The sequence below is a fragment of the Sprattus sprattus genome (genome assembly GCF_963457725.1).
Source record: "Sprattus sprattus genome assembly, chromosome: 7".
Taxonomy (NCBI): Eukaryota; Metazoa; Chordata; class Actinopteri; order Clupeiformes; family Clupeidae; genus Sprattus; species Sprattus sprattus.
Genome location: NC_137926.1, coordinates 20191080 through 20209910, shown reverse-complemented (window position 1 = coordinate 20209910; position 18831 = coordinate 20191080). Strand labels below are relative to the sequence as shown.

Below are 18831 nucleotides of genomic sequence, written 5' to 3'. Positions count from 1 at the left end.
CACGGACACACACCGCTTTCAGGCCCAACCTGACACTGCAGGTACCTTTGTGCTGATGTTGCCCGCAGTGTGTAGTGTGGGGGATTAGCAGCAACAGACTAGCATAAATGTTAACTGTTGCTGTGCAGTAGTGATTGAGACTACACAAACCCACTGATTTGTGACAGGAGCAGGTGAACTATGCCATTAGACCAAGACTGCACGGGTGGCATCTTAGTATCTCAAGAGTCTTCAGCTGCTATAGTGTCAATTAAATCAGCTAACTTGTTAAGACCCATTAGAAGGGATCGACAGAGGCTCATTGGAGGAGATGTGTGTCAGTCACAGTGTACAGATCGAGACCTAATTTCTCATACCTCCTACCTCCTACCTCAGCCCAGTGCCTTTAGAGGCACAAGATCATTCGTCTCATATCCCTTCCTCCTGTATAGCCTTTTCTCTTCTCCTTCTTGTCTTTATTTCTCCTTCTGTAACAACCTTCCCTCTTTCAAAAATAAGACCTAACAAATCTTCTGTCTTTCTGTCTGTGTTCCACTTTGAATTAAGCTTTTAAGTTAAACACACTCACATAAAACAGATTTAAGGGGCTACACATAAACATTGCTCTCCACCTCATACACACACACTCGCACACACACACGTCACACACACAACACTCACACACACACACACACACACACACACACACACACACACACACACACACACACACACACACACACCACACACATTTATTCCAGACAACAGGAAAAAGACAGATTAAAACAGATTTTTCTTTCCCCCATTAGTTCAGCAGTTGCAATCAGCCACTCCCCTCCTGATATCCCAACCAACCTAATTCACAGCACTGAGATATCAACCCTAAGCTGACGGCACTTAGACACCTGAAATCCCAAAAGGCTCTTTCTTCTCCACCAGATTTCAATTGGTTGCTGCTAAAGCTGTCTCCCTCTGACTGCAAGTTGTCCTACGTCTGCTCTGTCGCTGTGGCGTTTTTTTTTTAGGTTGCTGCTTGCATGCCTTGCATACAGAGATAACTCTGTCACTGCTGGCTCGAGGTTTGTTGGTGAGAGGTGGACCAGGAAAAAAAGAAAATCTGTCCTTTTAGCCTCGTCAAATATCATTACCTCCAATTATTCCATAAACTCTACAACTCACCTGAAACACAGAGCTAAAAAAGGTATAATTTAATCTTCAATAACAAAATAACATTTCAGTTCTGTTAAAATATACATGGAAAAACTGTCAATATATTAGGAAACTAACTACTTTGTACAAAAAAGTACAGCATTGTTATTGTTATTTTAATAATTAATAGTAGCATGGTATTCACAAAGTACAAACTTAGGAGCAATGTCTGATATGGAATTGAAACAAACCATTCATTCTTTATACAACGAGACATCTTTCAATTTCAACAGTGAAAATGAAAGAAAAAAAAAACAAAGCTAACGCAAATGCACACCTTCAGAATTGATTGAAATATTTCTCTAAAAAACCATCACTATACAATATTGCACATCTAGCTAGGTTGGATCTATGGGTGCTAGGTGTTTCAAGAGATCGACCATATTCACTTCTCTAACAGTTATTGACACACTATTGGGTCACATAACACCATTGTTACTGCTTTATTTTATGGTATCGTTTATAAAACCCTTTATTTAAAAAAAAAAAAAAAAAACATTCTACTCCACAGCTTGCTACCGCTTACACATAAATATAATCCTAGAAAAGCATATGTGATGCTCAACTCACTCTTCCAATCAATACTTAAAAAACAACCACCCTCAAAAGCACTCAAATCATCCCTTCTCTTTTCTGACACTGACTTAAACCTTCTCTTCAGGCAACCTGCTCAGTCTCACAGCTCCCACAATGGCATGTGTCCAAGTGTAATAATTTAGTACATGGTTAATTGTTGAGTTATTTGCGGTTAATCGTATTGTGTGTTTCTCTACGTAAGGGCCTTGTTCATGGAGAAAAACATTAAGCTGCCTTTAGTGACCGATGGAAAAGGATGCATTTTCTACGAGAAAAGAAAATGGCCTCAACCATCCACTCCCCCTCAAAGATCCCAATTCAGCTTTCTCTGCTTCCCTTTATCAAGCACCAACAAAACACCTTTCTCACATCACATTCTTTAAATATGTCATTTCTCAGTTATGTTCAAAACAATAAATAGCAAATGAAGGCAACTGTTTCGTGTTGCAACAAAAATATTTCATCCCTAAAAAGGAACGGTGCACGCTTTAGTTCTTTGTCAGTTTTATGGTTTCTTCATTTTTATTTTTTTTTGTAAAAATAAAATACTTGCAATGACCTGAAATCCCAACCGGGGAAAAAACATGAAAAAAAAGTCATCCTCTGTCTTTATAAAATAAATTTCAAACGGAAAAAAAGACGGGGGGGGGAAACGTAAAACTGGAAGAGAGTAAAAAACCAACCAACAAACGAAGGAGAAAAAAACGCAAGAGGTGGGGTGGTGGGGGGGAGACAAAAAATCGAAAGGAGAAAAATGGTGAGCTCCTGGTGCAGTGTCAGCAGTTCATTGTGGAGAGAGGAGAGAGGAGTACGAGTCTGCAGGACGGATCAAGAGAGAAGCTGAGGGTCACGGTTGGGAAGGACGGATTGGAGCAGGCGCGGGACAGGACAGGAGCTCCCCCTCCATCTCTCCGGTGCTGCACTTAGCGTCTTCTCGACCCCCCACCAACAGGCTCTACGCTCTACGGGCTGGGCGCGCCTCGAACCCCCACGCACTCTCACTTGTCGTTAATGAGCAGACCGCCCACCCAGCGGAGCTTGCAGGCAAACCACCGCCTGAGGGGACAAAAGTATTCGTAATGGAACTGCTCAAACTCGGGCGTCTGGCGGATATCACGTAAAAATGCAATGTCAAGGTCGGACTCGGTGAGGATGATGAGGAGGAGGAGCAAGACAAAGAGGAGCCCAATGGTCACAAGGAGCAGACGGAGGACACTTAAAACAAACTTATTCACCTGTTCCGCTTCGCTGAGCGAGGAGAGGCCGACCCCCGCGCCCAGCCCGGACATCAGGACCCTACCATCCGGCCCCACCTCGCCAAACTCGCCTGTCGATGGCGTGCCGGCCTCCGACTCCTTCTCTTCCTCGATGCTGCAGGGGGCGCCGTTGACCTGGCGCGAGACGGCCAGCTCCATGCTGTGCTCGGCCACCGGAGTGGGCAGCACGCTGTCCGACGGGCTGTAGTTCTCGTCTGAGATGACCCGCTCCCCGCTGCCACTGCTGGCTTCAGTCGACATGCGCGAGCGAGGCATGAAGGAGTCGCCATGGGAAACCGAGCGTACCGGCGTGGAGTGGGCGCTGTCACGTAGGGACTCCAGACCTGAGAGGGCGAAGGGTGAGGGGGGCAGGGTAGTTTGGGGACAGGAGTAGAAGGGTATAAGAAAACAACAAGAGGAATTACAGATAATGCGTAAATGCTCATGAGTGCAAAGTGTCTCCTAGGATTCTAAGAACTCTCAAAGATCACTGGTCTGAATTGGATGTTGGGAGGTATGTGTGAAATTATATAATAAACCACAAACACACATCTTGGATAGCCGTGAGAATGTGCTTATGAAGAGAAACGCTATTGACCATTACAATGCTACAACTTTTAAAGATGCTATATACAGCTAGTGAGCTAAATTATTTCATACTCTACACTCCATGCAAACTAAAGGCAGTGTATCACTTGGCCTGTCCACACCCCTTCCTTCTGTCTATCACAGCAGTCACCAAAAACTTTGTCCAAGATGGTGGAGGCTAAAAGTTAAATGTAGCAGGAAAACATTAATGTGATTTAAGGAACTCTAGTTGACTGTACGAACACTGAGTTTGACATTATGTCAAATCTGTTATTGCCTCACATTCCGTTGATTTTTAGATTTTGAATGTTTTTTTTTTAATTCTTACTTATAGCACTTCAATCCACCAATCCATTAGATCCATAGATATGAATAGTCCAGGTGCAGTTAAACTCCTCTTCAGTGCTTTGTGTTTACTGTGTAAATTCCCTCATAGCACTAACTAATAGCACTAAACGGCAGAATAACATCTTGGAGTTGAATAAGCTGTCCTCACAGATGGACATTGTAAAAACATAGCATGGACAGTGACTTCCTTAATTCAGACTTCTACACATCTTCACATTGCCATGTCACATGTCCCCACAGTCCAAGCTAACACATACACTGGCCAGAGGGAACAAGTGTAATGGGAGATCTATCGGGGACAAGTTACTGTACATGGAGCAGACGAGCAGGCTCCAGTAGAGAGGGGAAACCTGATCATGGGCTCCCCGGGGATTGAAGGTTTTCCATGGGGCCTCTACTCCTCAGACTGGGTGATAATGTGAAGAGGGGCACTTCTGGGCCCTGCTAGCAAACACAACCTCCCTGCTATGAGCGGCAGTCTAGACCACCAACTGACCGACAATCTGTTAAGAGCATCTTCTGTCGAGGAAAACACTACACATGGGGTGTCAGTGACAATTAACAGTTCAGCGCTTATTAAATCAACAAGCCTGCACTCTCTAATGTAAGACTGACTTCTTGTTTTGGCTGTCAGTTTCTCTCTCAGTCAGATAATCGTTGAAAGCAGAGCTGGACAATTCTGAGATGAGTTTACATGGTGATTTGGCCCACAGTGAATAGTGATGACCAATGATTAAATTCAACAGACACTTGGAATACATGTCAGTCCCCACACAGCCTCTATTTTTAAGACCATATTCTGACCAAGAATTATTTTGCAGGCAGGGCAGTGGTCAAATACCATTAAAATCCTCAGCAAGGTCTAAAAGCTGCACATCTGAGGACCACACTATTACACACAATACTCAATAGAGAACTGTACCACTCTCTACAAGACCGCAAACGACAAGCAGTACCCACTGCCCTGTGTTTCCCTACCATATGTGGTGGGTTTATGTATTTACATCCACGGTCCGACATTAAGACTAAGTTCAGCAGGCCCTGCTGGGTTCTCTGGTAATACCCTACTTACAGGCAGCTATAATTAATCGCAGGGTCAAGTAAAAAAGCGAACAGATGGGAAAGAGAGTGGCAGGAGCAACATTTCGGCTATTAACAACATTAACAACACGCAGCTACACAGAGGCAGCCAGTGGACAGGAAGATGACACACAATCTACTTTCAAACCATACTTAAGATATTTAAGATGAAGTGATTTCAGACCACCGTGGAACTACAGCACTGAGCTAAGAGACCTCTGGCTGGGTTTCCTATCCTCCTGTTAAAACATGGTAAAAACGGAATGGCTGCGTTTCCTCATGTGTGAAAGGTGTTTCTTGTGTTTTTTGTAATTTTTACACACATAGTCTATGCATGTTTTTGGATCCCATGTCTTGGAAAACAGATGTTTTGAGTATCAGAGGCTGGGTTGGATAAGGTCAGTTATTAGAATTCCTTCTTTGACAGTACTTTCTGACAACGTCTAATCACGAAGCATTCTGTAATTTTCCTGCGAGTAATCACTCTCTGCACAGTGTAGATCTGCAGGCAGGTGCTGTCACCGGCATATTTTTCTTTCTTCTCCTCTTCCTGCTGAAAATCCACCTCATAAGCAGACATAAATCCACCACTAGATTTTTTTTGAATACCGTATGTCCTTTCTCTAGGAATCCAAATGGCAAGGGAGGAAAAGTGAAACAGATGATCTTCTGCTGAGCATTACAAATTCCTGACAGTGTCACCGCGGATATATTTTACCCTATCAGTCTGACCGACTTGGATTAGGGTTTCATGTCCCTACAATGCAATATGTTTTCCTGCTAAGGCTTAAGGTTTCCATTCACAACCAAAAGGAGGAAGAAAATACTGCAAAAAGAGAGAGCTAAAGTGTAAAAGTTGACGGTCAAAGCAGCTCCCGGAGGACTTCAGTAGCTGACTAAGGGGATAATGTGTTTCTGAGTCTCTGAGTGAGTGTGTGTGTGTGTGTGTGTGTGTGTGTGTGTTTGTGTGTGTGTGTGTGTGTGTGTGTTGTTGTTGTTGTTGTTGTTGTTTGACAGAGTCAGTTTGTTGTTGTCCTGTGGTGTCTAATCATATGTTCAAACAAAATGACTGCAGCTTATGTTTGAGGCTGCACTGAGAATACAAAATGCAAGTTATAACAAATGTTGTTATTATGTGTCATTCCTTTGGAGAATACAAAGGTGTGTGAATGCGTGTGAAATCAAAGCATGTCAGTTCAAATGAAAGTTTGGCAGATCAAACTAAATCGAGGTCTAAGGGAGATCAAATATAAAATAAATGTAAATGACAAGGAAAACAAATTAATCTAAGCCTCAATCTCAGACAGCATATGAACTGCACTGACTGAAATTCTAGTCCCTGAAGCTTCTGAAGCCAATCCGAGAAAGCCCAACGTTTAGGTAAAATGTCAAATCCGACAGAGGATTAACTTTCCACTACTATTTAAAAATCACTAAAATTCCTCTGGCACAGATTAAAGCACAAATGATTTCACAGCTCAGACATTAAGAGGCGTGCCACCTTTCAACGTTCCGTCAGCCATTAACGACTTGTGAGTGATTCAACTCCACACACGCACACACTCACCCTCAACCTCTACACACACACACACACACACACACACTCACCCTCAACCTCTACACACACACACACACACACACACAGTAAGGGTGTTACCTTCGGCAGGTGGGACTGTCATGACCGGTTCGAGAGGTGTAGCGGACGGAGAGGCGCTAGAGAGTGGGGAGGCCTGTGCCCCCCCTGCATCCGCCTCTGTCAGGGACGGGTAGAGGGGCAGCACCCCCAGGGCCTTCCCCATCAGCCGGGGCCCCAGGCTCAGCACACGCACCTTCACGTCGCGGTAGCAGTGGTTAATCATGCGCAGGTGGACGTTCACCCGCGTGGTGATGCGGATCAGGCACTTCACCATGGTGGCAGTTTGCGGCGTACCAAAAGCAGAGGCTAAGTAATGACAATCGTGTACGGCAGTTGCAGTTGCGTGTTTCAGTTGCAGTTGTGGTTGCGGTAGCGGTGAAGAAAGCTGCGGTGGCTTCCAAGTCCTCTAAAAAAGCGCGTCCACCCCCTCCCCGGCCTAGGTGACAGTCCCTCCGTCCCCTATCCTCTGTTGGCTGCTGTTGAGTGCAGCTGAGACCAGTTTGACTGTGCTGCAGTGTGGGGGACCTGAGCAACAGGCTCAAAGGACACGCACAAGCTAGCAACTCTCCAACAACCCCCCCCCCCCCACCCCCCCACCCCCACCCCACACTCACACACCCCATGCCCCCTGTCCTAAACCCCCTATCCCTCACCAGACACCCTCTGCACCATCCTTGCTTCTGCCCTCCCCCTGCAGTGACATACAAGGCCTTGGCTATTTTCAGGAAGGGTATTAATACTCCAGGAAGGGACAATGTCAGCACATGCGTGGATATGTGTCACTCTCTATCTCCATGTCTCTCAGGGCTCTTGACAGCATATACCCAGCTATGTTCTTCACAGAGACATACAGACCTGACCCAGAAAAATGCTCTGGAGAAAGCTAGAAAAGTGGCAGTTTGAAGACACCTCACTGGAATGTCTGGTCCAGAATAAGGCAGCACTGCTAGCCAGATTACTGCTAGCCAGATTACTGTCAATCAGTTTTGGGAACAGGCAGGGCTGCACTATAGTGCTTTTCAGTGGAGCAGACCCAAGGGACACAGGATGGTAAGGTGGAGGAGAGGAACCCATCGGTGGATAGAAGCACAGGGTGAGAGGGGGGAGGTACTCATAGGATCAACCGGACATGTGAGAAGGGTAGCGTGGCAACTGAGGCCTTTGCCCATTCAGTAACTTTCACAGGTCATGAGGAAGAGAGATGGAGAGAGATAGGCAATACATAGAGAGAAAGGAAAAAAGTAAAGAGAGAGGTAAAGAGAGATGGAGGATAGAAAGAAAGATAAGAAAGAAAGAAAGAAAGAAAGAAAGCAGAGAGAGATCGAGCAAGAGAGAGCACTGAAATAGAGATCCCTGAGTGACACTGACACCTGCGTCCCCAACTCCCAGGAGTGGAGATAGAAGCAAGCATCTCAGGTTACCATTTGCTCACTGTGGGTGCGTGTGGGTGTGTGTGTGTGTGTGCGCGTGTGTGTGTGTTGCCAGGGTGTCGTTAAACAGCCTCAGCACCAGAATAGGTCCAAGTCCTTTGGTCTCTTTAGCACGGAGCAGCTCAGTTTTGGCACCCACTTCACCTATCATTATCAAATCATCCACCGACTATCTTATTCAGGCATCCAGTTAGAGCCAAATCAAAGACAGCCGGCTCACTATGACACTCGACGATTACTCAACATTACACACTTGCTCAAGAAAATGGTATATTGAACAAGTCTTAAACTCGTGGTAACAGTCTGCTGTGTTAAACCAAACCTTTTGAATCTGCTGAAATGTACTGATAGTATGTGGGAGTGCGCCCTGAAGCCCAGCCTAAAAGGCCTCACCTGATGTAATTTCACTCTCTGCCAACCTCTACGCCAAAATGAGTGAGTGAGCAAGTGAGTAAGTGAGTGAGTGATTGACTGATTGAGAAACGGTTATGTTTCACACAGCAAGAACATTCCTGAGGTAAAGAAAGGTCAGGAAGATGTAAGGATGTGAATGTGATGAACAATAGGTATGTGAACGTGTACATACAGTACATGTGCAGCTCTGTTCACGTGTGCGTATAAGGTACACTGATGTATATGAATCACAGTATCAGAGTATTTATGCGTTTGTGTGTGTGTGTGTGTGTGTGTTAGTGTGTGTGTGTGTGTGTGTGTGTGTGTGTGTGTGTGTGTGTGTGTGTGTGTGTGACGTTGTGTGTGTCCCTACCCTCCATGATAGATATGTGTACAGCTCTCCGGCGGGTGCGGGGCACACTGGTGAGGCGCGGCCCGTGGGTGATGGACGGGCAGCTCCTGCTGGGCACCAGGCCAGCTCTGTAGGGGCACACAGCCATTACATCACTATTACAAAACACTCCACACATACACTCACAGCCTACAGGACATGACATGACATGACACGACACACACACACACACACACACTATAGATTACACACAGACATACTTATACTACCGGTATACACAGCACATGCACAACACATGCTCTACCTACAGGGTACTACACACACCTATACTAATATAATACACACACACGCACACATGCACACACACACACACACACGCACTATAATGTTTTACAGGGACACTAGGCACACACTGCCACAGCAGCGATCTTACCTGTGTATTTCAGGAGGCTCCCTCTTGATTTTGGCGCTCTGCTCCATCACCTCTTTGGCCACCCTCCCACTGAAGAGACACACAAACACAAACACAGGGCGCTCAACTCACTGACCCAGGGTCAGGCCCTGTAACCCCTATTACTCTGACTGTGGGTGATGCATTACCCAAGAGTAAAGGCAAACAGTAAAATAAAACGTCATAGTAGTAAAAGTACTATGCCGTAATAGTGAGGTGTGTTGTTTCTAACCTCTGTTGATTATGAGGTGACAATCTAAAACAAAAAAAAAGAAGTCTCAAGAAGTTGTCTTGGAAGTACATAAAAAATAACCTTTCTATTTAAATTTTGAATAAGTGTACTTTCAGTTACATTCACTATCTCATTCACTCAGTGACATTCTAGCTGAGCTATAAAGGTTGAAGACAGATGGCACTACACAGCACTCCAGTGAGTCCATGAACGCTGCAATCAGATTAACCTGCAAACTCCACTCACTTAAATTCAATCAGTGTCCTTCTGACCGCAAGAGAAGTCAGAGCCACTACCACCACCAGTGCAAAACAGTGACCCATGCTTTTTCTTTTGAATTACATTAGTCTCTGAATGGCTTCTTGGTTTGCCCAACAAGTGCCACTGAACAGCCTCTTCCCAGGAACCATCAAGTAATAGAGACAAATTGTTCTTACTACAGACACACTGTAAACACTTTAACTCTCTCTCATGTCATTGATAAACAATGGCACCTAGGGATAAATCTGACTAGCGCTAGGTGGAAATTAACAGCTGTTCCAGAACTAAGGTTTCAGAACTAAAACACTTATATAATATAACCTATATGCAACCTTTAACCTTGCATATTTGCTTTTTTCTGTCTGGTCATTCCTTGCCTCCTCCCCCCTCCCAGGCCCCAAACCCCAAACCCCACCCCCAAAATGCTTCTGGTATCTACTTCAAGCCCCTGAATGGGTCCTTTGATGTAGCTCAGATATATTGACTGTGCTGTTCTTCTCTGTTACTCTCTGATGCTGCTCCTCCAGTGCTACGGTGTGCTGCACTGTCCTCTGCTGTGTCCTGTTCACTTCCGATGCTCAGTCTATGCTGTCCGTGGCAGTATCGGGCTGCATTGTTATGTGTGCTCTGCAGTACCATTATGCACAGCACAGTGATGGTTCTGCACCATCTCATCTGCTGTGTGCTCTTCGATGCTGTGCTGCGTGGAGCTGCACGGCTCCGAGGTGAAGCAGGCTTCGGTTAAGAGTGTTAGAAGAGGAAGTGCCCTGCCTTAGGGGGAAGCTCCAGCAGAGCCTCAGAGACTTGTCTGCAGCCCCCCTCTGCAGAGCGCTACCATTTCTCACCTGTAACGGAAGCGGCTGCCTTTGAAGAACAGGTTGCTGCTGGACACCGTGCGCACCTGACTCGATTTATCCAGCCTGTCAGAGAGTGAAGAGATAGAAAGAAAAGAGGAAGAGATGTTTTTTAGGGAGAGAGGGAATGTCATTCAGGACACAACATAAACTCACACTGAGAGAAAGGGAGTTCGTCTCCTGCCTTGAATATTAAGAAGCTGTTTAATGCAGTCTGCAGATAAAAGACAAAGGGGGGGGGAAAGGAGAATGGCACAAAAAAGGAAAAAAAGTCACCGTCGGGGATGTGACTTTGATGGCACTCTCAAGAGAGAGTGTGTGTCTTTGGCAAGCAGGGCACTCAGGAGCACAGTGGCAACAATGTTTAATTTAGAAACAGGGTGGAAACTTTAGGTTTGCCACCCTAGACCCAGTGTGCATGTGTTTGTGTGTGCGCGTGTGTGTGTGTGTGCGCGCATGCGTGTGTGTGTGTGTGTGTGGGTGGGTGTGTGTGTGTGTGTGTGTGTGTGTGTGTGTGTGTGTGTGTCTGTCTGTGTGCGTGCGTGTGTGTGTGTATGTGTGTGTGTGACAGTGTCTCTGTGTGTCTGTGTGTGTGTGTGTGTGTGTGTGTGTGTGTGTGTGTGTGTGTGTGTGTGTGTGTCTGTGTGTGTGTGTGTCTGTGTGTGTTCAGAGGCCTGATTCTCCGTCTGCACCCCCAAGGAGCCCGAGGGGGGGCTTTTATCGGCTGTGTGCGGCGTCTGCTTCCCAAAACACGTTGCTCACTGGAAATGAACACCCTGCCTGTTAATTATGTATTTTCATTGCCAGAGCCACAACTGTCTTTGGGGGAGATCATAATCCAGCTGTAACTCTACTTTATTGTGTATTTGTATCCGATTTTGTTGGGGAAAAGGATTGATTAAAACCGACTGTAGTTAGACACTGGAGAGCACTGAGGATAAATTAATACACAATAGGATTATTTCCATTTGGGGAGGATGCATTTGCGGGATGCATTTTTTTTCTTGTCTGCTAAATTGTGTCCTTTGGTTCTTATTTCTTCCATTTATTTCTCTCTTTCTCTGTGTGTATGTGTGCCTCTGTGTGAGAGTTTATGTGTAAAGGTATGTGTGTGGAATAGAGAGATATGGACAGGGATAAAGTACATGTGAGGGAACCTGTGTGTGTGTGTGTGTGTGTGTGTGTGTGTGTGTGTGTGTGTGTGTGTGTGTGTGTGTGTGTGTCTCTCTCTCTGGTGTGTGTGTCTCTGGTGTGTGTGTGTGTGTGTGTGAGAGTGTGTGTGTGTGTCTCTCTCTGGTGTGTGTGTGTGTGTGTGTGTGTGTGTGTGTCTCTGGTGTGTGTGTGTGTGTCAGGTGTGGATTGAGCTTCCACCCCTTCAAGATCATGATGTTTCAGTCTCCCAGTGTGAGACTCTGAGTGATCAGCAGCAGGCTCAATCAATCTTTCCATTCTCTGGGGTATTTTTCCTCTACCTGTTGCCTTTCGGCCCTTCTCACAATCGCTCTCTCTCTCTCTCCCTCTCCCCCCTTGCTGCCTCTTTATCTCTATCTCTCCTTCTCTTATGTCTCCATCTAATCCCTAAACGCCCTCCAGCTCCTGACAGTGCTGCAATGAAAAACAAATCTGCTGTGTATATCCCATCCCTCTAAATTCATTACCTGCCTCTGTGTAGGTAAGAATTTATGTGTGTGGGTAAATATCTGTATATATATATATAAAATGTGTGTGTACAGTTGTTTAAGGGGAATGTGCAAGGCAAAGTGTGTTTGTGCATGGCGGTGGACAGCAGTACTGTGTGTGTGCATTTGTGACAACATGTGGGGGACCACATTAGTTCAGTGTGTGTGTGTGTGTGTGTGTGTGTGTGTGTGTGTGTGTGTGTGTGTGTTTTAGATGGTGCAAGTGGCAATGTGTGAATGTTCGAAACACCGTCCCCTATGGTCCAAGAAGTAAGGTGAGTGCACACACAAACATAATCAGTCATGTCTGGTGTTGGGTCCAGTCCATTTGTCTCCAAAGGTGACTAGAGGAGCGCTGGCCCTCTCACCGTTCCCTCCCCGCATCAGTCACTTGCTGACAGGCTGCATCCAGCCTGTGACCCCCGCCTCGTCCCCCATCCCCCCACTGGACCAGAGCACTCCATCCTCCAGAGGACGAGAACTCTTACAAGGAGGAGAATTAAATGGGGTAGACAGAGCTGCTCGGAGAGGCAAAGATACAGTGAGGGCAAATGAGAGACGAAGACATTGTCTTGATCTTGTTAACACTCCACTCGGGGGAGGAGAGATGGCTAGAGAGAGAGAGAGAGAGAGAGAGAGAGATAGAGAAAGAGAGAGATAGAGAAGGGATAAAAGGATTGAGCGATGCAGAGTTTTGATGTACCATGCACTTCCCTCACAAACTCACTTATAGAAGGCCTGGTTCTCCACTCCGCACTTCCACAAGTGCTTACAGGCCTCCGGCGTCGGGGCAAAGTACGTCAGGATGATCTTTTTCTCCTGCAGAAGAAAGAGAAGAAACAACCAAAGTAAAGTAAACCAAAATAAATCTGTGCCTCTGTGTGGTACTGGCGGCACAGCACAGCATCTCCCCGCTGCAGATTCCCCCACCCCCCCAACCCCCCACCCCACCCCAGTCTTATCTGGGCCTAAAAATAGCCTGAGCTTCGTTCTCTTTGACGCCACGGCGACAGAGACAGTTTCTCAATAATGCATGTGGCTCACCTCCTTCTGATTTGCATATATATGGAATGTCTTTCCCTCGAACTTCAGCTTGGTCACCTCGTTCCTGTCCGCCAGGAGAAAGAAGGAGGGAAAATAGTGGGAGCCAGGAGAGAGACAGTGAGAGACAGACAGAGAAAAAAACAGCAGAGTTTAGATGCTGCATCGGAGGACAGGAGGGGGGAGCCGCAAGGGTCATGAAAGATTCATCACTAGTACCCGCAAATAACACAAAACAGCAATTGATCCCCATGTTACTCAGATACTACACACATATGAGTGGATGTTGGATGAGGGACTGGCACTTTCTGTACCAAGACACACAGACACACACGCAAAGACACACACACACACGCACACACACACACACACACACACACACACACACACACACACACACACACACACACACACACACACACACACACACACACAAACAAACAAACAGGGAAATGGAAAACAGTGTTGCTGCATAAAGGGTGGCACCTCAACTGGAATGACTTAAAATAGTGCTTTGCACATGGTCTAGTGGGTTGGTTCATGCATAAAGAGTAGATGCAGTCGGCTTAGATGCAGTCGGTGTGTTATGTAACACACACCTGATCTAGCTCTTTTGCACCACTGATACAGTGACATCAGGCCCAGAGCACAACAGAACACTACACACTTACCCTAACTAACAGAGACAATGGTGTGATGACAGAACTAGCAGCAGCAGACTCACACTGACCCAAACTCACAGGTGTTAGTTGGGTGTTCGCATTTAATTGTCCTGGACCAATAAACACACACACATACATACATGCAGACATACACACACACACACACCCCAGGGGATGTGATCAGTTTGGCCTGTGGGTGTTTATGCCATAGAGAAGCAGTGATAATTGGACACCTGTCTGCTGTGGTTGTGGGAGAAGCGCAGATGGATAGACCCTGTTGATTATAACACACCATTATTTTATTTAATCAGCACTAGTGTGTGTGTGCGTGTACCTGTGTGTGTACGTGTGCGCGTGCGTGTGTTTATGGATGAGGATATGCAGGTGTGTTGGTGAATGTCTTCACAAACCATGTGTTGCACATGTCTGTTATTGTTTATGCTGCCTTGTGTGTGTGTGTGTGTGTGTGTGTGTGTGACTGTATGTGTGTGCTGAGGTGTATGTGTTTGTTTGCTGGTGTGTCTGTATATGTGTCTGGACATGAGTATGTCTGTGTGTGTGTGTCTGTTTGGGTGTGTGTGTGTGTGTGTGTGTGTGACCTTGTTTGACCCATTCTATTAAGCCATAATGCAGAACTAAGAGGAAAAAAAATGTGAGGCTTGTTCCTCTACGCACCATTTGAGAAAATGGACTCTCTTGTTGCCCTGAAGCACGACGAAGCCAAATGGAGTGAAGGCAAGGAAGGCGGGGTTTCCAGACACATCCTGTCAGACAGAGAAAGAAATGGAAACGGGGGATTAGTTGATGACAGAGAGTAAGTGAGAGAGAGAAGAATAGAGAAAACAGACAGAGATGGAGGGAGAGAGATAGGGAGGACGAAGTGATAAAGGGAGAGCAAGGAAAACAGAGGGGTATGAAGAAGCATATGGAAAGAGGAGATAGGAAGACAGTGGGAAAGAATGTGTGTGTGTCTGTGTGTGTGTGTGTAGGTGTGTGTGTGTGTGTGTGTGTGTGTAGGTGTGTGTGTGTGTGTGTGTGTTAGAGAGAGAGAGAGTTAAATATACAACATACACAACATAATACAATACAATACAATACAATACAATATAATATTATACAATACAATACTATACTATACATCTGAATTACCTTCATCAAAGAGTCTTGACCTCACCATTCCCACCACCCAGCAAAAACTCTTCATCCCTCACAGTATAGAACATACCTTTAAAACACCACTGCTCTTTAAATTCTTCTAAATCTTTCATTCCTTCATAGAACTTGAAATCCACAATAATTTTCTTTTCCAGGTCCAGGTCTAGCTAAGCTATTTTCTATTTTATCCCTTCTTGTATAGGAGTAATTCACATAGCAAATCAAACAACCTTTTAAACCTTACACATTCTGCAAATCTTTATCCACGAAATACACGTAACTGTAACTTTGGGATCAATACCAGAAACAGACATGAACAGCCACAGCCCCATGTAATATGCCCCACCGGAGATCATCTGATCACTAAGTCAGAGGCGGCTTCAACAGGACTCTCCATTTTGGCCGTTTCTCATTCCCCCTCCCCAACTGACAGCGCCACCCAGTATCTCCACTCCTACTTAAAGCAGCTTTATTGAGCCATTGCTTACTTAACATTTATACAGTACCTTCACCTCAACCATATAGAGATTTAAATCATGCAATTCCTCTGGACATTAGGGATGTCTGACATGCTTTTCAAGCCTGGTGTGATGCCAATATCTGGGAGAGGGTCTCCCTCATTTGGGCATCCAGCAATGCCCACTCATCCCCCCCATGAGTCTATCCTTCTGTGTGTCAGGTACAGCTTTAGGATGGATAACGTGTAGATTTCTGACCTCGCTAAGAAGCTACTGCCTCTGCATCACTCAGTCCAGGTCTAGCACATCCACCCAAAGGCTTCAGCTTTACGTCTCCTGAGGCCCAGAGTCTTTGTACAAGGCCCGGTGCATGGTGTCCTGATACATCAAAACAAGCTACTTTCACTACAAATATACCAACTTCAAACAAACCCCAATAGTTTGCCTCAACAGAATAGAGGAAGTCTATAATCCATAAGAAAAAGGACAAAGTAAAGGCCTTAGCCATCAGTTCTCTGCAATATATATATATATATAAGGAGAGAGAGAGAGAGAGAGAGAGAGAGTGGGAGATGGGCCAGCCAGGGAGAGTGAAGGAGGGAGAGAGGGAAGGATGAAGACAGCTCAGTCAGTATGAGCAGGCGTCCTCTCCTGACCCACAGTGCTGAGTCACACCTCTCTTAGACGCTCCACACTGAGGAGGAGACGCGGCAGGGGACACGTCCGACACGTCACACACAGCATGCTTCTCACAGTAAAATGGCAGCCTTCATGTTTGTCAGTAACACAGATAAGGAGAGGACTGTCACACTCAGGATGAGAGAAGGTCAGTTCAGGTGTGTAAAACAGAACACTCTTACAAGGAGGAGACATGTTCCACAACAAACAACACAAATACTACTCTCACTGAGGAACTGATTGATTTTGTTATTCAATAACAAATGCCGTTCTGATGTACCAAGGCTTAATAGCAGAATAAGGCCTACTATCTGTGTTAATGAAAACAGTTACAGATTATTTCCTTAAATGATCTCTTCCGTAAAGACTAGAGATCAGCAGCTGATCCACGTGGAGCAGGACAAAGCCAGGCTTATGACTTCTTATGTCTACCTGTGTCTCTCTTCGCAGTCCTCTATCTGTTTTGACACACGAAAAATCCTGTCATCACGTACCTGGAAACCAAACAGTTTTAAACCAGAAGCAAGTCTGAGGAAACCTCAGTAAATCCCCAGTCATGAGTGTGAGTGCCAGACCCTGGAGGAATGAATTGCTCTTCTTTGTATCCGACCTCAGTTAACAGCTCTACCCCTGATCTGTGCCCTAGCAGAATCAGGTTTTACCTGAGACGGGTGTGAAGCACTTACCTTGCATGGATGAGGGTCCACACCGTAAGTCTCCAATATTTGGGCTTTCCGCAGGAAGTTCAGCTCAGCGGACTCTGGAGACTGACCCCTAGGAGAGGATGTCAATAAAAGTGGTTATCGAGTCAGGATCCAACAGCATCCGCTACACACATACTTAACACTTACTGACGCGTGCTTAAATTAAACATGGCACGCAATCATTGGGTTCATCTATGCTTAAAGCAGTAACCTAATGCTAAATACATGACAATTATATTACTAACCACATTTAATTACTTTAAATTATATACGATTAAACAATTGGAGTCATGTTCCAGGTAGCTCCCGTTCAGGTACTGAATTACCAGAGTCGAAGGGGAAAAAAACTCCACAGCATGCCAGACAGGCGATTCATCAATAATTCTAAAAACTTTCCCCCTTAAATATTTCATTCAGTGTCAGCTATGTCACATGCAACAGCTCAGGGTAACCGGAGCCCCCATCTTAATCAGTGGAAAAGAAATAAACAGAGGCACACGCATCAGAGAACTGCCCCCCCTGATCTCAGGCTGGCCTTGGAGAGGGGGATTGAATTGCTGCAACCTTTGAGTGATCTGCTGTAGTATGCTCCTGTCAGCATACCACACATGTTTGCTGCCATTGACAGGATGATGGGAGCTCTTATCATGCCTTGATATCCGGCCACTAGGGGGCAGTAGAGCATGGGATCTGCAGTCATCGCTTCATAGAGGCAACGAGAGGCAGTAACAATTGCGGCAGTTTTTCAGTTTCACACTCAGAGCAGCCTTGCATGAGTCTTTCAGAGGTGATGCTACAACACACACACAGCTGATGGCACCTAAGATGACACCACTACACAATTAAAAAAAAAAAAAAAAGAAAGAATGTCTCATCATCCTAGCCTCTCAATGACAGTGAATGTGACTTTAGTCGCTTCCGACAGCGTCCTATCTTCTCTAAAGGACACTGAATGTGTGGGTGGTGTGTGTGTGGGTATGTGTGTAAAGGTAAAGCTGTGTTTGTGTGTGTGAGTGTCTTTTGGTATGTGTGTTAAGGTAAAGCTTAGTTTGCCGGCCTTACCCTAGCTGTTCCACCAGTAGGTGAGGGCCCTGGAGTCGGGGAAGATCAGAGTTGAGGGTGTCCTTGATGTTCTATGGTATGAGAGACCTTTCATGTGTGACGACCAGTATGTGTGAGTGAGTGATGTGTGTGTGTGTGTGTGTCTACACATTTGTATGTATCTGAGCAGTGAGCACATGTATGTGTGTAAGTGCATTTGTATGACAATATTTGTGTTTTCGATATGCATATGTGTGTATTATGTTTATTTGTACCTGCGTTTGTGTGCAGTATGCTCCTGCTCTATACCTGTTAGTGTGCGAGTGTGCATGCATGTGGGAGAGTATGCGTGACCCAGTGTTTCCACACACACTTGACCATTCCATCTCTCGGTCGCCAGCCATGAATCAGGCAGTGCAGGGTGGCCAGAACCTCTTGCTAATGACAGCCCTAACGACTGGCAGAGACTCTGCCCTCGACCGACCCAACATCACCATCTCAACCCCCGGCCTCCCCAGCACCTGCTAAGACTTCCCACACACACACACACCCTCACACACACACACACACACACACACACACACACACACACACACACACACACACACACACACACACACACACACATATTCACACACACAGTAAACCCACACAGCCACAGAATTTATGATGGAGGGCAGAGCGTTCTCCTAATTACTGCTGCTCTCAGGCCTGAACCAGAGCAAACAGGGAAGAGATAGATCAAACCGGAGGATGGGATTTCGTGGC

General features: G+C 45.8%; 1 protein-coding gene across 2 annotated transcripts in view; it reads right to left on the bottom strand.

Annotated features, from left to right (window-relative positions):
* Positions 1 to 6: 6 nt before the first annotated feature.
* The window catches only part of frmd5a (FERM domain containing 5a), a gene marked incomplete at its 5' end in the record, with an annotated part of 107301 nt that continues 88476 nt past the window's right edge, over positions 7 to 18831 (bottom strand). For both annotated transcript variants that reach the window (XM_080842114.1, XM_080842115.1), the window contains 8 exons: positions 7 to 3364; positions 8869 to 8975; positions 9281 to 9349; positions 10637 to 10711; positions 13052 to 13143; positions 13369 to 13432; positions 14703 to 14791; positions 17005 to 17092. In XM_080842114.1, the coding sequence (XP_080698240.1) occupies positions 2763 to 3364; positions 8869 to 8975; positions 9281 to 9349; positions 10637 to 10711; positions 13052 to 13143; positions 13369 to 13432; positions 14703 to 14791; positions 17005 to 17092 (1186 nt within the window). In that variant the 3' untranslated portion in view covers positions 7 to 2762. The remainder of the gene's footprint in view (positions 3365 to 8868; positions 8976 to 9280; positions 9350 to 10636; positions 10712 to 13051; positions 13144 to 13368; positions 13433 to 14702; positions 14792 to 17004; positions 17093 to 18831) is intronic.